We start from the raw sequence: 20,431 nt of genomic DNA on the forward strand, positions 1-20,431 counted from the left end.
ACCAAAGAGCTTTGCATCTTGAGAGGTAAGACTTGATTATATCGAAAACACCGATGGATGATTTGAGTAATACTATCCCTAGAAAATTTATATTCTTTACGAAAAGGATTTGCATATCAAAGGAAAGTCTTGGCTTCACTCCCAAAGAAGGGTATGGTGCGATTTTAAAAGAAAATTATCTTGAGGTCTTTTTCAACGAAAGCAGATTATCAATACTCGAGGTTTACTAACTGAACCTTTACATGATTACTTCTATGCACCACAAAAGTTCTGGTAAATAATATATTGCTCTGTTTATCTAAAAAATTATCAAAAGGTCGCTAAAGTTTGAACCCCGTCCATGTGTTACGAACAACGTAGAAAGGATTATTTATCAGATATAGTTTGGAAGCTTTATATTTGAATCTTTCTTACCCTTTTGGTTACTGGACTTTGTAGATAAATAAAGGGTTTCAACAATCTTCGGGATTTTTATTTCATAACTGAATGAGGATAATCAGCAGCTTATAAATGTTAATTAGCCAACTTGTTAAAGATTGTATTTTTTTCTCGCTCATAATGAGACTATGTTATTTAATCTGAAGTTTTTGTCGAGTTTGAGTCGTTGTCATTTTACATTTGGAACCAATATTTCGAAATGAAGATTTTTAATGCTTGAACATTCGTTCTTCTATGGGGGCGTAAAGTGATCAGGCCTATCAGGAGGACATTTCAAAATACCTTAAGCAGATCAAAGTTATCATTCCACAGAAACTAAAGGAGCCTTCAAAATTAAAGTTTAATGTTAAGAGTTGTGCTGATCTTCCTTGACGATTGGCATCCTATCGAGCCTTGTGCAAATTTTTTACTCACATCATGAACTAGAAAGTGCCTGAACGAATTTACAGGCAAGGTTTTAATGTACGTGTAGTTTTATTGCTGTATGGCTTCATCTGGTATCAAACAAGTTTTGTTGAGGGGAAACTCGTCTTTTTTTTTTCTATGATCCTATTCTCAATATTTTCAGATTCAGCTCAAGCAAAGAAGTATGTGGTGGCTGTTCTGCCATTTAAGATTCATCCTTTTCGTTTCTAACATGGATTTTGTCACAGCTAATGATCAGTGTAGGACCGAAGTAAATATAGAAGGAATGGCTCTTGGGAGTTCTGTCTTCAAAAGATGTTCACTGGCGGCTCCTCACCTTTGCGATGTCAAATGTAGACAAGAGATTACGTGCCAAAGCTATAACTACAATCGAAAATATCAAATATGTGAACTAAATAACCGCACTAAGGAGTCGAGACCAGAGAATTTCCTCTCAGCACCCGCGTGGTTTTACATGCGGCGATCGAACGGCAGAGGTAAGAAATCAAAAGTCTTTCCATCAATGTGATTTCTGTTTCTCTTAAATCTTCCCCATCCTCAACCTGGTTCCTTCTCACCTGGAAGAGCTAAGAATAGGAAGTGAATGTCAAACATATCTTTACTGCAGCTCCCTTAGGTTCTATCCCTGAATTACCGGCGCTGTCTTGTCACGAAATAAAGGCGAGTGAAGGTAAACACACCATAAGCGGCAAGTACTGGCTGGATCCAACTACGAAAGGAAAAGCAAAACTGATTTACTGCGATATGGTTAACGAAGGTAGGTCCTATAACTTTGCTCGAGTTATTTTATTTTGTAATGAGTTATCAGTATTAAGAAATTAATATAAATTATACTATTATTGATATCGTTATGGCAATATTTAGTTTGGATCAGTTCTAGTGAGGATGCCTCTCTCAAGTTGCTCTAACTTAGTCCCTGTTTCTCTTTCAACATTCTAGATATGGATGAATGTAAATTTAACATCAGTGACTGCGACGTGAATGCAAACTGTACTAACACGTATGGTTCTTACAAATGCACATGCAAAGTGGGATACATCGGTGATGGACGCTCATGTTCAGGTAGTTTTGAAGATGATCTTATTGATATTTCCTTGTGTAACTAATTTTTGTTAATCATCTCATGATTTTACGCAGCGTTATTCATGCATGTTTATACACAGAGTTACCATGATCCACATATTTTGTTACATATTTTGTAACGATAAGAGGATTTGTATGACTATGAGTCATAAAAATGATAAAGTGAAAACTGTATCTATGGTTTCTCAGATATTGACGAGTGCAAAGGAAATCACTCTTGTCACGTGAATGCTACATGCACGAACACCAAAGGGTCGTACGTTTGTACTTGTCACCCCGGATAAACTGAAAATGGAAGCGTTTATTTTGTATTCATTCCCATTAGAAAGAAAAGCATTATCATCTTTGCAAGACTTGTTTTACGAGCTTACCTTGTATGGAAAGAGATGAGTATAGGCCTGAAGACAATGGCGATAATGACACCATTGCATTCAATAAATGTTCAGTGGTAAAAAATCTCAACTGGCAAAGGGAGACTTGATACATCGGCTTACAGGGCAGAACAACGAATTTGAACTTGGGGAAACTGAGAAAAAGTCTAGTGAGTGGTAAAGTGAAGTGCTCACGTCTAGAACCACAAGACAAAGGCTTCTCAGCTTATGCCCCGTAACTTTTCACCAATAATAATTTTTTTTGTTTATGATTTTACAGATATTGACGAGTGTAAAGGAAATCACTCTTGTCATGTGAATGCTGCATGCATGAACACCCTTGGATCACATGTATGTCAATGTCACGCTGGATATACTGGAAATGGAGAAAACTGCATAGGTAAATTTCATCTCTTCTTTACAACATGTAGAATAGTCCTGCATGACACGTTCGACTACAGTGCCGCACCATCCAGCTGCGTTGCAAGACAATTAGACAATTTATCACGAAGAAACTCGGTCATTTTGTCCTCACGTGTTCACCCCCTCGAGCGTTCAAGTCGCTATCTCATGAGAATGTAAAGCGCGTCGGCGATAAGGGTCAAGATGAAAAAATGCGTTGAACCATTACATGCGTTGAACACATTACTTGCTCTTGTTTGGCCATGTAACAAATCACGTTAGTTTTTAGTACCTTTAGTTTGCTTGGAAACGTCCTTCGACCAAACATTGGGGATAAAGAAAGATAGATTTGATTTTTTACATCATATTTGTGGACTTGATGTGCATTATTTTTGTCCACCAGGAGAGAAAATAATTTTTTCTTGATGATGCATAACTGTTCTGCAAATGTAATTATATTGGTGATGTTCAATTAAACAGAATAGTCTGATTGATTAAAATCGATGTTGATCGCAGTTACGATTTTCTCACTCTGACCTAATAAGGTGATTCCTCAGCAAAAAAAAAAAAAAGTTATCTAACAATTGTTTTATTGTTTCCTACCAATGGCTGTTTCGAAAAATGCAATAAGAAAGACAGTTCCCCTTGCTTGTTTGAGAGGAATGACGGGCCAAACTTACCTCATTTATATATGCCTCTACTAGCAATTTTCCCGCCCGTCATTTCAAGGTACATTTTTCGGTAGCGGGAAGCAAGGGTTTTTGAAGTAAAAATTAAAAGAAAAAACTTAAAAGGTACAAAGTCTCGAGCGTGTGGAAAATTTGATATGTAATTTGTGGAAATTATTTATATATATTAGTAATTATTATCACTCAAAACGTTCCTCACGTCGTTTTTTTCAAGGTAATAATTTTCATCATCAAGTAACGGGCTTTGTGCACGCTTTTAGCTATGTCTTTTTTTGCCTTCGACAATTTTCTTAATTTCTCCAAGTTAAAGGGCAAAATTTGTGCACAAAAATTATGCAATGAAAAGTAGAGGTCACCGCGCTCGTTCAAGAGCTAAAGAGCATTGTACCTGTTTGCATGATCCATTTATTGAAAAATAATACCGTGTTCTCGTAGTGCGTGCGCTTACTTGCCTAATTACATGATTTTTATGCGCAGTACAGGATGCTCAGTGCAATACTGAGGAATCACCTTTAGACTGATAGCAAGATTCAGTTTGTTTTGTTTATTTAAATAGTAATTAATGGAAGAACATTTGTCCAAATAAGGAAAACGTAGACAAATTTGAGTGTGGCCGACGAAACTACGAGCATAGCAACTTGACTTTTTACAACGCGAATTTTTGTCAGATGCACGATTTGATTGGCTATTAGGAAACACTATCGTCCAGAGCATGTGTTGAGGAAATATTAATCATTTAATATTATAATATTAAACAAACAACATTTACCTTTGATAGAAATAGTAGAGATTATAAGTTTTGAGCTCGATGAAAAATTAAGAAAGATGTTTTTTCGCCTTGTCACGAGCGTGGGATAAAGAAAAATTCTGGGTCTCCATGAGGAATCTTCCTCATGGGGGAACTCAGAATTTTTCTTTATCCCTCGCTCGTGACAAGACGGAAAAATATCTTTCTTAACATTTACCTTCCTCTGTAACGTTATTGGAAAATTTTGCTTATAATATATAGGGAACTTTCTCCCGTGTTTGCATTTTCTCATTAAAACACTCGAGGCTAGGAATTTTCTTGAAAGTTATGCAAACCCTTGACTGCGTATCGGGTTCGCATAACTTTCTCAAATTCTCCCAACCTCCTCTCGTGTTTAGGTGAGAGTGTGTAAACATGGAAAAAAGGTTCTCTATTGCTTAAGCATTAATCGGCTCCAACAAAGTTTTCCAGGCATATCTGCTCAGATCGAAGAAAAACTATAAAGGGGTAAGTTTCTAAAGAAACTGTGGCGCTGCGTTGGTGGGAGAGTATAGCAGGTAATTTAGTGTTAATAACTGAGTTGAAAATGTAAATTTGCCACCGTAAAGGGTAAAAAAGCTGAAGTTTCGAGCGTTAGCCCTTCGTCAATCGATCTGACGAAGGGCTAACGCTAGAAACGCTCGAGACGTCAGCTTTTTTACCCTTTACTGTAGCTAATTTACGTTTTCAACTCAGTTGTTAACACTAAATTACCTCGAAGAAAAACTAGTTACCTCACTTCATTTCCACTACAACACAGAAAACTTTTTCACAGTTAAATAATTCTAGCCCTGGGAAATTTTTGCGGGAGCACTTATTAACAAGTTTACTGGCTTTACATTCATTAACAACCTTTTTTGTGGTCAGCAGTCGATGATTGCAGGGCTGTATGAAAAGCGATCACTGAGCGATCGCGCCACAGTCACGCATTGAAATTCTTTGAATATGGTAACTTTAAAGGGATTTTGTATTGAGATTGTATGACAAACTCGGCTATTTTGTCCTCAATCAATAAATAGAGAATAATACTTGGGTGCGCTTTGATATGGAATATGTCTTCGAATGTTCAACTAGTTATCTTATGAGCGAGAGCAGCGAACGAGTAAGGTATCGAGCAAGAGAATATAAACTACGGTGGCCCATAAAGGACATGCCACATTGATTTTGTCGCGCGATAACTGATAAATTATCGCGCGATAACTGATAAATTATTGCGCGATAAATGAAAAATTATCGCGCGATAATTTATCATTTATCGCGCAATAAATGGAAATCATGTTAGGTCACGTAATCGACTGTCAGGCACGTTGTTTCCGTGAACGACAATGGTTGCCACAGTTGAGGAGGTATGTTTTGAGGTCATAGTTCATTTTATTTACGTAAAAAGATCATTTAGCAGTACTTTGCAATATTTCTACGACACATAGCTCTGTGAATCAGTACAGTAAACCTTGATTTTGCGGAATCTTACGAGACACTTTCAGAGATGGCTGTCAGTGTCTGAGAACGAGAGTGGATTATCTAATCCGTCTCGTTTCGCTAATTACAGTAAACTCAGCAGCCAACAATTTTTTTCGCTTCGCTGTCGCCGTTTTGTTTCTATTGACCTCAAAACATACCTCCTCGATTGTGGCAGCCATTGTCGTCCACGGAAACAACGTGCGTGACAGCCGATTACGTGACCCAACATGTTTCCCATTTATCGCGCGATAATTTTCAGTTATCGCGCGATAATTTTTCATTTATCGCGCGATATTTTGATTTTATCGCGCGATAAAAAAGATGTGGCATGTCCTCTATGGGCCACCATAATAAACTGTTATAATCTCTTGGTATCGAGATAAACACGAGAAGAGAAGTTCCATATCTGCAAGCGACCATCTATTATTTTGTTTATCATGTAAACACAACAGGCCTTTACGGGGAAGAAAAGTCGTCTTTTTAAAAAATGAAATTATAGGTTTCACAATCCGCCAAAAAGAAGTCGTAATGCGCATTGGCGATAAGACTCAAGATGAAAAAAATGCGTTGAACCATTACAGAAACAGACAATGGGCGTAGCTTTCTTTTGACAAAATTCTCAGTTATTGACTTTTTCCTTACCGACAAAAGAAATATTTTCATGTACACGGCCGAAATCGGCCTGGGGCAAATCTTCCAGTTGTTGGTTTTCGTTCTCAGCCACGAGAAATACCATTACCCAGGTCAAAGAACTAACTTCAGGTTTTTCTTTTCGTATTTTGTTTCACTTCCCTTTCTAGGCAATTTTGAGTGACATTGTCTGCTAGAAATACGAATTTTTCTGGTTTTTTTTTAGCAGCCATAATTCGAGAAAATCTCGACATGCGACCCTGGATTGAGAACGGTCAACGCTTTGCCATTCATTTTAACCTGACACAGCTGATTGGCGATATCAAACACATGTAAAAAATTATCGTAATATTATACGCCTGTTTAACAAGGATTTCCCGGCTCTTCTCAGGACAGGAAATCGTTTTAAACCACTGCAGTTTATATAATAGCTTTTTCCTTAAGCTTTCTTACAGCACAATATATAAAACATCGCATTAACCGAAATTCAACTTTTTAGCCGATCCGTGCTATAATTACAGAAACCTGAGTGATGCTGACAGAAAGAGCACTTACATCACACCCTACGGTGGAGAAAAATGTGACTACGATTCCTTAATATTCGGGGAATGGTATCGTTTCGTGGGAGATGCAGGAACAAAAATGCCAACCCAGTGCGTACCGGAGTTTAGATGTGGTGCAGTCCTCTCAGGCTGGCTAAAAGGTGGTCACCCCACATTGGCAGATGGTGAGGCTTTCTCCAAGGTCTGTTTTACCAGAGGTGGAGATTGTTGCAAGAAATCAGTTGGCATAAAAGTGAAAGACTGCGGATCCTACTTTATATACAAACTACAAAAAGTCCCTGCTTGTGATCTGCGCTACTGTGGCACAGACTGAATGCTCTAAGCAAGTCATTCTGCTCAACGAAAGGGTTCACAAATTGATTTAATTATTTGCACATACACATTAATGTATAACAGGGACTTCAAGAATTTCACATGATCCACTTTTTATGATTAGTGTTAAACAGTGAATAGTTTGAACAGAAGAGTACCTTTGGACCGCGTAGTTTGATCTTCCAAGTAAGAGTACTCCCTAGAAGTTGTGACTTAAGGTTGTCAGTGTTACTGATTGACGTTTCTATAACCTCAGCGGAAATCATCATCAGAGTCGACTGAACAGTTGTTGTGTATCCGAGTATTAGAAGAGACTCCCCCCACCCTCAGCTCAGTAGTGTCAACAACTATGGGCATGAATGAGCTTCCAAATAATCTTATCATCATCTCTATCTATTCTAATCAAACATCTTCAGTAAGTTTTAAGCAAAACTTTGATCATTGTATTTTGCTTATTACTAAACGTTTTCAACTCTTGATGTTTACTCAGGTCGTTAGAAACTAAAGCAGCTTTTGATACCCACGCCTTCTGTACATGAAGTTGTTATTCTGTCTGAAAGCCTTCCATGATGGGTCACGGCGGTCCGTGATTATAAGCAAGTTGTTTACTATGTTCAGTCGTGCTTTCATTAGCATCATGATTTATAAGGATTTTTAAATCGTGTTCGGTGTGTTTTGGATAGAGAAATAAATGATTTCTAGAATTTTTAGTCACTATAACATCGATACTCAAACCTTCTGGTGACATATCACGGAAAACTAAAACATTATAATGGGTAATGTGGTTACGATCTACTTTTACCACAACAGTTGTGATTACATGTAATGGTTATGACTGGTCGTGGAGGAGAGAGATGCGATAATGTTATATTTTGTTACTTATACAACTCGTAAGTTTCATCACTGCATTAGCTTTGCAAAGTCCCTCAAAAACGCAACTGGTTCTTTACCTGTCTAGATGTAAACCATAAATGGTGCTAGTCAAATCTGATTCAATTTCCCAAAGATTTCTGTGGCAAGATGGAATTTACATCTTCTCTTGCTTTCCTTGGCAAACGGCTCATAAACCACTTGATACGAACCATAGAATCCCCCGCACAAGACCTCTGCTCAGCTTTATGCTACATGGAACCCAACTGTATCAGCTATAACTAATAAGTGACCAGCGGATCTCCTGTAGTCATAAAATGTGAACTGAAAAATTCCACACACTATGAACATCATCAGGATCTCAAGTCTTGGACAAACTACAAATATAAAGCAACAATGGTGAGTACATTCTTATCCTATTGATGGTTGGTTGGTGTCCTATCATGGCCATGCGCATAACATTACTTGTCATCTGGTAGATTAGTATGTAAAGTTTAGCTCAACCTTGGGTTGTTTAGCTTGCAAATGTTTCGACGGTTAGTTGTTTCACTGATATGTTGTTTGGCTGGTTGCGCAATGTTTTTTTGCAATTGGTTTGTATGGTTGACGGGTTAGGTGGCTGGTTCTTTGGTTGATTTGATCTCATGTGACATTTCAAATTTCATTTCAAAGTATCACCACCACTTACCACTTCAATTGGCATATATCTGCTTTTAAACCTCGTTTTCACACCACAACATTTGTGGACAGACTCCATGCCAACATAATGGCACTTGTCAGACAGGATTTACAGACAAAGATTACAGATGCCTTTGTCCACCTGAATACAAGGGCACCAATTGCGAGAAAAGAAACGGTTGGTCAAAATACATTTTTCATTTGGTGAAATACTTTTATGAAAAACTCTACCTAACCCTTTAAGTTATCTTTCGATGAATCCAACTGTAAGTCTTATTCAGCCCAACTCCATTCTTTTGTTCAAAATCAAGTCATCATATATATGCTGGTTCTTTTCCCAACAGTAAGATGGATACAGATGATGCCATCTACAGTTTGCTTTGGGGCACGAGATGATTTGTATGGTTTCTCTAGAACTTCCAAGGCGGGTAACATCATTACATTCAAATTAACGTACAAATCCGGTTACGTGACCTGTCATTCATCGAACCCAAGCTATCAATCCAAATGGGGATGCCTTTAGAACCGTCTCATTCCCAACCAAATGGCCACGTTGATAACTGACAAAAACCGCAATCCTCTTCTCCCAAAGAGTGATTTCCTCTCAGAATATTGGGACTGCAAGTTTTACAGCCTGCCTTGGGCCACAACCGAATCACCACGACAGCTCTTTGATAATTTCTCTACCCCGCTGGCGCTGGAAACGAGCCAAGAATTCCAAATCTGGTACAGCGTGGACTTGTTCAAATGGGGTAATGGCGTTAATGGGTTCGAAAAAACGTGTGTTGCAGTGTATGGTTTGTATGTTTGAGTAGTCACCCAAATTACAAAATAAATTGAAGAAGAGAGTTCATAAAATTGTTGTTCATGCCTTTATTACTTCAATATTAGATAGCTGCAACTCACTACTTTATGGTCTAGCGAAGCATCTACTTTCAAGATTGCAATCCGTTTGAAATATAGCAGCTCGAATTGTTACACGTACTAGGATATTGATCGTATGACCGCAATCCCGAAAAAAAAAAAACTTCACTGGCTTCCTGTCCGTCACTGTATAGTTTATAAAATTCTTCCAGTGGTATACAAAGCTATCAATGGAGCAGTGCCTGGCTGCATCAGTGACTTACTTAATTATCGCACCTCTGAACGGACACTAAGGTCCTCTTTTCAACACCTTCTGGCGACCCCGAAAGCGAGACTGAAGACTTGTAGAGAGAGAACGTTTGCTGTGGCGGGACCAGGACTATGGAACTCGATCCCACTCGAACTAAGATCTAGTTCTTCAATTGACATTTCTAAAAGAAATTTTAAAACGTATCTTTTTAAGCAAGCTTCTAACTCCTTTTAGTTTTATTAGATCATAAATATGTTTAATTACTCAGAATTTTTTCAATTTGTTTATTCCTATATACAAATGTATATATTTTTTTCTCTTTCCCCTTTTTTTTTTAGCTTTTTTATGATCTCAACGTAAAGTACCATGGACAATTGGTGGTTTGGCGATGTATAAGTATATTTACTATTATCATTTATTATATATGTAATTATGACATCAGGAAAAAATACTCTAACTTTAGTGACGTTCCTCTCTTCGATTCAAGAACGAAGGAAAAGAATGCTTGTCCTGGTAAAGGCCTCGCTGGGAATCGAGAATTCATAAGAATGACCTGTGCGACTTTACGATATGCACCCTAAGTATATGAAGATGAAATAAAGAAAATTGCACATATGCCAGTCATTTTCGCTTTGCACCCTTTCCGACAATGGTTGGCCTCCTGGTTCATGGAATATTTGAGAATGAAACTGGTGAGTTACAATTTAAATTCTGCCTCTATTTTCTTATGTAAGATATCTCAAACTGGTATTAGTCCTGTGAGCATTCGCCCTTTTTGAATTTTAAAGTTCAATTTGCTGCCCTCAACACCCGCTGGAAAACAAAACCTACTCTGATTTCCTAGAATACTTTGTCATTCCCGTCGTACTCGTAGGTTTTCCATGGACTTCATAATGATTTTCATATCCAGAACCAAATTATGCCCAACGGAAAGTAAGGGAGGTAATAAGGTAAAATCAAGCATTATCAACTGAGTTGATAACCTAAATTAGCCACCGTACAGAGTCTAAAACTGACGAATCGAGCGTTAGTACGTAGTTACTCGCTCAGACGAAGGGCGAACGCTCTAAACGTCAGCTTTTAAACTCTTTACGGATTCCAATCTACGTTATTAACCCAGTTGCTAAAACTAAATTACCCTGTGATACTCTCCCATCCACGCAGCACCAAAATTTCTTTAGAAACGTCCCCCCTCTAATAAAAGGAAGTTGGGTTTCTTCTCCATAAAACACCTTATGCATAAGCCTTTTGATTTATTTGGAAAATACCCACAGGGTAACAAATAGAATAAGAAAGATGGTTAGATTTCGAGCCCACTAAAGAAATAAATGAAGAAATTTTTTTCGTCTCGTCACGAGCGTGGGACAAAGGAAAAATTCTGAGTCCCCATGAGAATCGGACCTCAAATCTTCGGACTCCACGCTCCGATGCTCTACAACTGAGCCAAGGAGACTCTGTGGTGGGCAAGGCCCACTCCAAAGTTCAAGCAGGATACGCGTTCTGCAAACTTCTGCGATCAGCAATGTCGTTAACGTCATGTTTTGTTAATAGAAATAGAAGACCGTAATCTTGAGTTGACTTGCTTAACGCTTGGCAAAGGTGATTGGAAAACTGTCAATCATTTTCCGTCTTTCGATTCATTTATGAGTGCAATCTTATTTCATATATCACTTTCATTCTCTTCGCTGATACATATACAGAAGGAATAGAAGTTCCAAAATAAACTAAGTAAGGTAAATAGCCACGTTCAACATTCACCCATGATGGGAACTCATTTTGTAAAATTAAAGGGTATTTAACGAAGATTTTTAAAAGTTGGATATGAGATGCAAAACACAAACTACTTCGACAACTACGAATTACGCCAATTGAAAAATCCTACATTCCCAACATTGTTCTTTCAATAACATGCACGTATTACACTGTTAAGTTAAGTTCCATTGTCGTTTATTACCCGGAATTTGGTCAGTGTTATCCTTCTCAGCCGTTTGTAGTGCTGACTGTCGATTAATTTGTTGGGCACGGTGGTGGCCCGCTTGAACGACAGAGACAGCATGGCCACGTTTATCGAAAAACTGGCATATTGGCTCTGATTTTTCGGAAAAATCAGAGTCGTCACTACATAAACGACGAAGTCTGAGAAACTGTGAAAAAGGTATGGAGTTCTTGACTTGTGATGGATGATGGATGATGGAAGAACTCCATACCTTTTTCGTCATCTTTTTTACCCTTTACGTTTTCAATTCAGTTGTTAACACTAAATTACCTGCTATACTCTCCCACCGACGCAGCATCACAGTTTCTTTAGAAACTTACCCCTTTATTCACATTAGAACACTTGTGGACAGACTCCATGCCAACATAATGGCACTTGTCAGACAGGATTTACAGACAAAGGTTACAGATGCCTTTTCCCGCCTGAATACAAGGGTACCAATTGCGAGGAAAGAAACGGTAGGTAAAAATGCATTTTTAATTTGGTGAAATACTTTTATGAAAAACTCTACCTAACCTTTTAAGTTATCTCTCGATGAATCCAACTGTCAGTCCTATTCAGCCATCCGTCTACTCCTCCAGATGTCTGAATCCCCTTTGTCCCTCCCGCTTTCCTATCCATCTGCTTGACTGAGCGGCTGGCTGTCTACACGTGTATTCTTGTTATTCAACTCACATTTTTTGTTCAAAATCAATTCATCACATAAGTGCTGGTTCTTTTCCAAACAATAAGATGGATGGAGTTGACGCCATCTACAGTTTGCTTTGGAACAAGAGATGATTGGTATGGTTTCTTTAAAACTTCCAAGGCGGGTAACATCCTTACATTCATTAATTCAAAAATCTGGTTATGCGACCTAGGCATTCATTGAACCCAAGCTATCAATCCAAATGGGGATGCCTTTGGAACCTTTTCATTCCCAACCAAATGGCCACGTTTATAACTGACAAAAACCGTAATCTTCTTCTCCTAAAGAGTGATTTCTTATCAGATTATTGGGACTGCAAGTTTTCCAGCCTGCCTTGGGCCACAACCGAATCGCTACAATTGCTCTTTAACAATTTGTCTATCCCGCTGACGGTGGAGACGAACCAAAAATGGCGATAATGGGTACGAAAAAACGTGTGTTGCAATGTATGGTTTGTACGTTTGCAAAATGAGAAAGTACATTGAAGAAGAGAGTGCCATAATTGTTCTTCATGCCTTTATTACTTCAATATTAGATAACTACAACTCACTGCTATGTGGTCTGCCTCAGCATCCACTTTCAAGATTACGAATTACAATCCGTTTAAAATAAAGCAGCTTGAATTGTTACACGTACTAGGAAATTAGATCGCATGACCCCTATCCTATAAAAAGCTTCACTGGCTTCCTGTCCGTCACTGTATAGTTTATAAAATTCTCTCACTGCTCTACAAGGCTATCAATGGAACAGTGCCGTGCCAAATTTGTGACTTACTTGATTGTCACACCTCTAAAGGGACATTAAGGTTCTCTTCTCAATACCCTCTGGCGACTCCGAAAGCGAGACTAAAGACTTGCGGAGAGAGAACGTTTGTTGTGGCGGCACCAGGACTATGAAACTCGATCCCACTTGGAATAAGATCTAGTTCTTCAATTGATAGTTTTAAAAGACATTTAAAAACGCATCCTTTTAAACAAGCTTATACCTTTTTTAAAATTTTTTTTGATGGTAAATTTGTTTAATTATCTTAGAAGTTTTAAATTAGTTTATTCCTACATAGGGATATTTTTTTCCTTTCCTTTTTTTTCTTTTGGCTTCTTAATGATCTTAATATCAAGCGCCATAGACAATATTAGAGGATTTTTGGCGCTGTATAAATATCTTTAACATTATCATTTATAATAATCTACGGTTTGATTCAGCGATGTGAATACATGTAATTATGACATCAGAGAAAAAAAAATACTCTATCATTAGTGACGTCACTCTCTTCGATTCAAGAATAAAGGAAAAGAATGCTTGTCCTGGTAAAAGCCTGGCCTGGTAACGAAAATTCATAAGAACGACTTGTGCGATTTTATGATGTGCACTCTAATTATATAGAGATGAAATAAAGAAACTCGAACATATGCCGGTCTATTTTTATTTTCCCCTTGCACCTTTTCCTACAATGGTTGGCTTCCGGGTTCATGGAATATTTGAGAATAAACCTGGCGAGATATAAATTCAAATTCCACCTCTATTTTCTTATGTAGGATACCTCAGAGTCTTATCGGTTATGCGAGCATTCGCCCTTTTTAATTTGAACGATCAATTTGCTGCCTTAAACATCTCCTGGAAAACAAAGCTTACATTGATTTCTGAGAATACTTTGTCATTTCCGTTCTACTCGTAGGTTTTCAATGGACTGTATAATGATTTTCCTTCAGAACTAAATGATGCTCAACGGAAAGGAAGGGTGGTAATAAGGTAATTAAGTATTATCAAGTGGGTTAATAATGTAAATTGGCCACCGTTCACATTTTATTTTTAACCGTTAGCCCTTCGTCATTCTCTCTGACGAAGTAAGGGATGATTTCTCTCAGTTCGTTCTTTCTTTCGTTGTTTATATATCGTGGTTTTTACTCCCGTGGCAAAATAAGAGCAGTTTATACTGTATGCTTTAGGTATATTTGCTGTACCAACGTGAAAAAATTTCAAAATAACGGTTTGACTTTCAGGTTCTACTAGAGAATCACATGAAACCAGAAAATTGCCAACGATTGTTCTGGGTTTTCACACATGTACATGTATGGCTCCCGAATGAAAACCAAATCCCATTTTCATTCTTTCTCTTTTTCCCGTTTCCGGTAAAACATATCCTGGCAAATATCACGTAAACGCTACTTGTAATAACTCATACTAATCACACAATTGCACATGCAAACCTGGATATACTGGAGATGGACGCAATCGTAAAGGTACAGTCAATAATCCCAGATTGTTGTCGTTTTTTTGATACTATGGAAAGCCAGGATTTAATTTTTGTAACGTAAAGGAAGGCAGTTACCCGACTAAAAAACTTTCGTAGTGCTAGCCTTTTTCACAGATAACTTGTTTTCTACATTCAAGACAATCTCTTATTCTCACAATCCAGCAAAGGGTTGACTACAGCCATAGTTGCAATCTTTAACACGGTAACGGCTTATGTACAGGGACGTTTGCATAATTATTAAATCTCCTTCTATCTGTAATTTCTTAGATATTGATGAATGTGAAGGAAGTCATTCTTGTCGCTTAAGTGCTACCTGCATAAACACCATGGGATCACACGACTGTCAATGTCAGCCTGTATATACTGAAAATGGACAAAGCTGCACAGGTAGTTGTTCGCTTTCCTTAAAGTAAGAGAAGTCTCACCTGAGCTGGTGGGAAAAGTCTTACTTCAATGCAGGGCATGTTGCCATTGGTAGAAAATCAAATCCTTGATGATTTGTTTTACGCTGTTTTTAATCATTACAAAACCTTCAAGGTCATTTTTCGAAACTCAGAATTCTGATACTTTTTGTTTGTTTCTTCTGCCTTTGGATGGACGTTACATTAATGACAGACAACAGTCTGGAACGAAATCGCAAGTTTGGCTTTGAATCTTGGAGCTAAAAGAAGGTGTAAAATTTCATAAATGCGTCAAGCAACAAAATGAAGATGAAAAGAAAAATTAAATATAAGTACAGTATGCATTCAAACAAAATTTCAGTAATCGGTGACGTTATTAGTATTGACTGCCATCTAAATATAGCGAACTCCTGTGCAACCAAAAAAATAAAATTTAATGAATTCGGATACTGCTATCCTTCGCTAATAAAATGTAATTACACATATTGATCTTTTTAGCGTCGTAGACTGAAAATGTCCCACACAAGTACTTCTTGACCTTAACGCTTAATAACTTTGAGTTGTTCTTGTAAAATGAAAGGTCTGGTTTTGGTCGCTAAACTGCTAAGATTATGAGACGCTTTAACAAATCAGTTAACCATTTATTCTAATTACCACAATCATCTTTAACTTTGTAGCCGATCCGTGTAATACTTATAAAGAACTGAGCGATGCCAATAAAAGAAGGAGTAACAAAACGCCCAAATCTGGACCAGTGTTGGGTGACAACCAACTTCTTGAGGGATGGTTTCGTTTTGTGGGAGCTGCAGTAACAAAAATGCCAACAACGCGTGTGCCAGCATATAGATGTGATACAGACTGGTCAAGCAGGTTGGATGGTGCTCATCCTACAGTGGAAGATGATGAGGTTCTCAGAAAGGTCTGCTTTAGTAACCGTCCTACCGGTTGTAAATACCCAACATAGATTTCTGTTGGGTATTTACATAGAAATCATAGCAGTATTTACATTGATCCTAAGGTACATTTTTTTCGGAGATTTTACGCAGTCCTCTTTTCGTCATAATAAATTTAATGATATTTTAAAATTACTTGGGCAGATTTTCTACGTTGATGACATCCTCATAAACTGTGCAATCAAGAATGCTTCAGTAGAATTTCATCGTACCGGTTATTTTCATTACTTCAGTAGATTTTGTACACTGGCTGCGTTCTGTTAAATTGTGATGATAAAAAATCTCATACGTAATAATTTGTAGGACATGTTTGCAACCAGAATAAGGAACGAAAAAAAGAATTAAAAAATTGAAACAATGAAAACGAAAGGAAAAAATAACAAATATTGATATTCTGGACAAGCAGGATCACCATTTAGCATGACCACGAGCAAAATAAGAAGTAAGACTCTTTACAAGAATTAGATAGCTGTAATACAGGACACAAGTTGCGTATATCACGTTTTCCAATTTTACGCAATATTTATGGACCCTAGGCAAGTGGTTCTCCACATCAGTCGACGACAAAAGTGTCTAATAAGGGTAATACGTTGTAAGAGATGGAAAAATAATTGAGGTTGGCGATAAACAAAGCGCAGCCACAAAGTTGAACACTAGGCAAACGAAAAAAAAATCCAGAGAGTAGCATGGTGGGGGTCTGAACCCGGGACCAACAGATTACAACTCCAACGCGCCCTGGCCACTCGGTCACACTGCCGTCAAATCCGAACACATCTATAGAGAAAATTTTATAATTGGACGTTTTATTCCCGTTTCAGAACTTCAAAAGTTCAAACGATTTTCCAGAGGCGGAGTAAGAAAAAAAATAGGTTAAACAGATTCACACCATTTCAATTTTTCACAAACCAACAGGATTTATCAAAATGGATCGCTCATACGTTAGTTTGATTTAGAATTTGATACTTTAAACATGGCAGTCACGACGTGTCGCGATAGAGCTCATTTCAGCAATTGGACGCGTCAATTTCGCAATGCCTAGAATTTTGTGATGATATACACCGAGGTTTGATCATTCTAAAATTAACATTGGTTAACTATCTAATCATATTTTCAACTTGAATTTTATTTTAAACTCAAGAAAACATGGATAGACAAGTACTTCAAGCTGATGTAAGTTAGCACATGTTGTAAATAACACTTTTAAATGGTTAAGAAACTTATCAGTAGATTTTGTTGTAATGTTAGATTTAGCATCAAAAGTAAATTGCGTTTATTGCAGTTTCTCGCTGAAAAAAATTTAATGTTTGTTTGTTTGGCTTTTTTTTTTCTGGTAGAATAATATCTATTTGAGCTCAGTAGGAGAGCTGTTATTACAAAAAAAAACTGCCCTCGTTCGAATAATAAAAAAGACGATTACGGTATGAAAAAGAAATCTTCAAATGTCACTTTGAGTTGAATGGGGAAATGTTATTCACGATTCCCTTCATTTCATTTTTTTCCCATGTCCAAGAAGAAAGTTGAAAACAGATCGAGCTACTGACGCAGAACACTGGCTGGTTTCTTTATAAACCTAAAAAACCTATCAGAATATGGTTAAATCATATTTGGGCTAATCAAAGAAAACTGATAGAGGTTGATTGATTTCAAGGATTAACTTGATAAATTTTGTAGAGATGCTTGGCGAATTCAAACTAGCTTGACGAAGATTGTACAGCGCCTAGTCAATAATTCACGGCAAAAAAATTAGCGTTTACCGTATCGAACACGAAGATTGAATTCACGGAAAACGCAGCATTTTATGAACGTTTACACACGTTTTGCGTACGGAAATCCAACGTTTTCTATGCGTTTTCCCATCGGTGAATCCCAGTTTTCGTTCCATTACACGGTAGTTTTCCCTCGCGGTAAATGCAGGTAAACAAATCATTTTCCGGCATTAACCGCTCGGTTAACGCACCGCAAACAGCTTGTTTTCCTTTGGTTCATTGGCATTTTCCCAGTGTACAGCGACGTATTCACCGGAGTTTGCGGCTGAAAACACGCATTTTCCTTGAAGGTTAATGTGTGTAAATGCAGGAAAACGTAATGATTAATTGCGTTTGCCGTTCGTACAACGCATAGAAAATGTACATTAATTTTACACGAACCATTTTCAAAGAGTGTTCTGCCGTGATTGAACATCAAAGTAAATGTAATGGACCTTTCAGAATCTGTTAATCCGTTTTCACACAAGCACAAGCTACACAATACAGTAAGTTTCTACGATTTTTGCTAGGCCTGGAAGGGATTTGAACCCATGACCTCTGCGACACCAATGCAGTGCTATACCAACAAAGCTGGCAAGACCACTGAAGGCTGGTCATTATCTTAGCCTCATAATAAACCCGTGAAGTGATGAATAGATGACTGTGAATACATGAAAGTCATTTATATGAATTGGGAGCTTGTCATAATGTCGGTTCGTAATAAACCCGTGAAGTGAATATATGAAAATCCCATTAGCTCTGTTGGCAGAGCACTGCAGTGGTATTCCAAAGTTCATGGATTCAAATCTCGTATGGCCTGAACTTTCAGGCTTTATTTTCACTACTGCTTAAGTAGTGCTCACTGCTGCGAAGATCTCTTTCATATTCATTTATTAATCCGCAGTTCCCATGCATGATTTTCATATATTCACGGTCATTAGCTTTATTTTCTGTTTTGCAGGCAAGAATCTCGGGTACGAAAATTTGAGAGAAATTTCTTTGCTTTAATGGCCTAAAACGAAATAAAAGATCACCAATTTTTTTTTAATACGCCGAGAGGATTTAGACAGGGATTTTAAGGGAGACCTTAATTCATATTCGGAGATTTATCAACCGAAGAAGAAATGAACGATAAAGGCAAAGGTAGCCTAGGCTCGCTGGATGCACTCTAGTAAATGTGCAAATATGGGTCCGCTCTCTCGCACTCGGAGGAGACTATAGTTCACAGCGGTCAGGCTCGGGCGGCACAGTTTGGCACTAGCCCTAAGATGTGTGTTGCTAAAATTTTCACAGAATTTAGAGTAAATGTAAATTCCTATATTACCTCATAGATAAGAGGAAAATAAAGCCTGTAATCTTGCAGTTTGCTAGAACCGGACATAATACTAAGAAAAAAAATCCATTTTGATTATTTACAATCGACAGCCTAATTGATACGGCGCTATTGTTTGCCACAGCGAAAACAACACTAAAATTTTGCAGAAAAGAAGAAAGGAGCTTTGAATGGGGCATTTTGATGAAGTGAAAAATAACCCGACAAACTCTGCTAATATATCAAAAATGCTTATGGCAAAGTTTCAAACTTTTTTCTTGTTTTATTACATTTCTCAAGAGAGAAGTCCTTATTTTGTCAACTTCTTTAAAGTTTCCATCGGTAAATCGAGGAAATTTCAATCAACACACTGCCTTACACTTCTAATAGTTTGTTCGATAGTTAAAGAAATTCAAAATGTATTTTTGGAGAAAAATTGATACGGAAATAAAGCTCCTTACTCTCTATCGAACAAACTTTCTGTGTTGAGTGGTCAAGACTGCAGGAGTTGCCGATCATCGCAGAGACGCAAAGAGGTCTTAATACATTGGTCGGAGTTGCAAGGTCTCCGAAATTTCAAGCCTTGCAAGTACAACTTTTGGTCACGGCCATTTCAACCCAAATTTTTAGCGAAAACACAATGATTTTACAGGCTCTACACTGAGTAAAGAAGTTTCTATATTTGGATCTCACCTACCCTGGTATCTATTGGGTCATTGCGCGATATTATCGAAAAACACCTGTTTGACCAGACTTTAAAGGCTGAACGCACGCAAACCATGCTAATAAAAAACACGTCTAGTGCATGGGTAGCCGTTCAAGTCTTCCAACTTGTATTATAGTATAAACTGACGGTAGAAAATAAGATAAAGAATCATACAAGGAAACTAAACACGTATTCTAAAATCATGGATGAAAGAAAAATAAACTTCTGTCTTTCCAGTCTCATTAACATATATCAACTTTGCCTGTATACTGTAATCGAATAAAATGAATAAAGCTAAGAGGCACGTAGTGGTAAATTCTCCTCTTCTTCTGTGTTTGTGTGAGTCTCAAAACCATTTTTGCTTGATATGCCTCGAATTCTTATTGAAGTGTCTCGTTTCTTCTCTCAAATTCATTTGCATTGCGTGAATTACTAAAAAAAAGATCTATAATTATAATGCCTTTGCACCTGTTTTGACAGGCGATACTTTCAAGCAATTAATAATAACAGTTATGATCCAAGAGGCATTACTCCGGTCAATCCGTTGCATTT

General features: G+C 37.6%; 2 protein-coding genes across 2 annotated transcripts in view; both read left to right on the top strand.

The window, feature by feature from the left end:
• The window catches only part of LOC149052776 (uncharacterized), a 93,488-nt gene extending 85,530 nt beyond the window's left edge, over positions 1–7,958 (top strand). The window contains exon 8 of the mRNA XM_089205652.1: positions 6,979–7,958. Within this exon, the coding sequence (XP_089061778.1) occupies positions 6,979–7,163 (185 nt within the window). The 3' untranslated portion in view covers positions 7,164–7,958. The remainder of the gene's footprint in view (positions 1–6,978) is intronic.
• LOC149052780 (uncharacterized) lies at positions 1,069–2,337 on the top strand. The gene is made up of 3 exons (XM_089201182.1): positions 1,069–1,340; positions 1,472–1,621; positions 2,273–2,337. The coding sequence occupies exons 1-3, from the start codon at positions 1,076–1,078 to the stop codon at positions 2,335–2,337; spliced, it is 480 nt and encodes a 159-aa protein (XP_089057308.1). The 5' UTR covers positions 1,069–1,075.
• Positions 7,959–20,431: the final 12,473 nt, after the last annotated feature.

Source organism: Pocillopora damicornis, chromosome 1 (genome assembly GCF_964200805.1).
Source record: "Pocillopora damicornis chromosome 1, jaPocDami1.2, whole genome shotgun sequence".
Classification (NCBI taxonomy): domain Eukaryota; kingdom Metazoa; phylum Cnidaria; class Anthozoa; order Scleractinia; family Pocilloporidae; genus Pocillopora; species Pocillopora damicornis.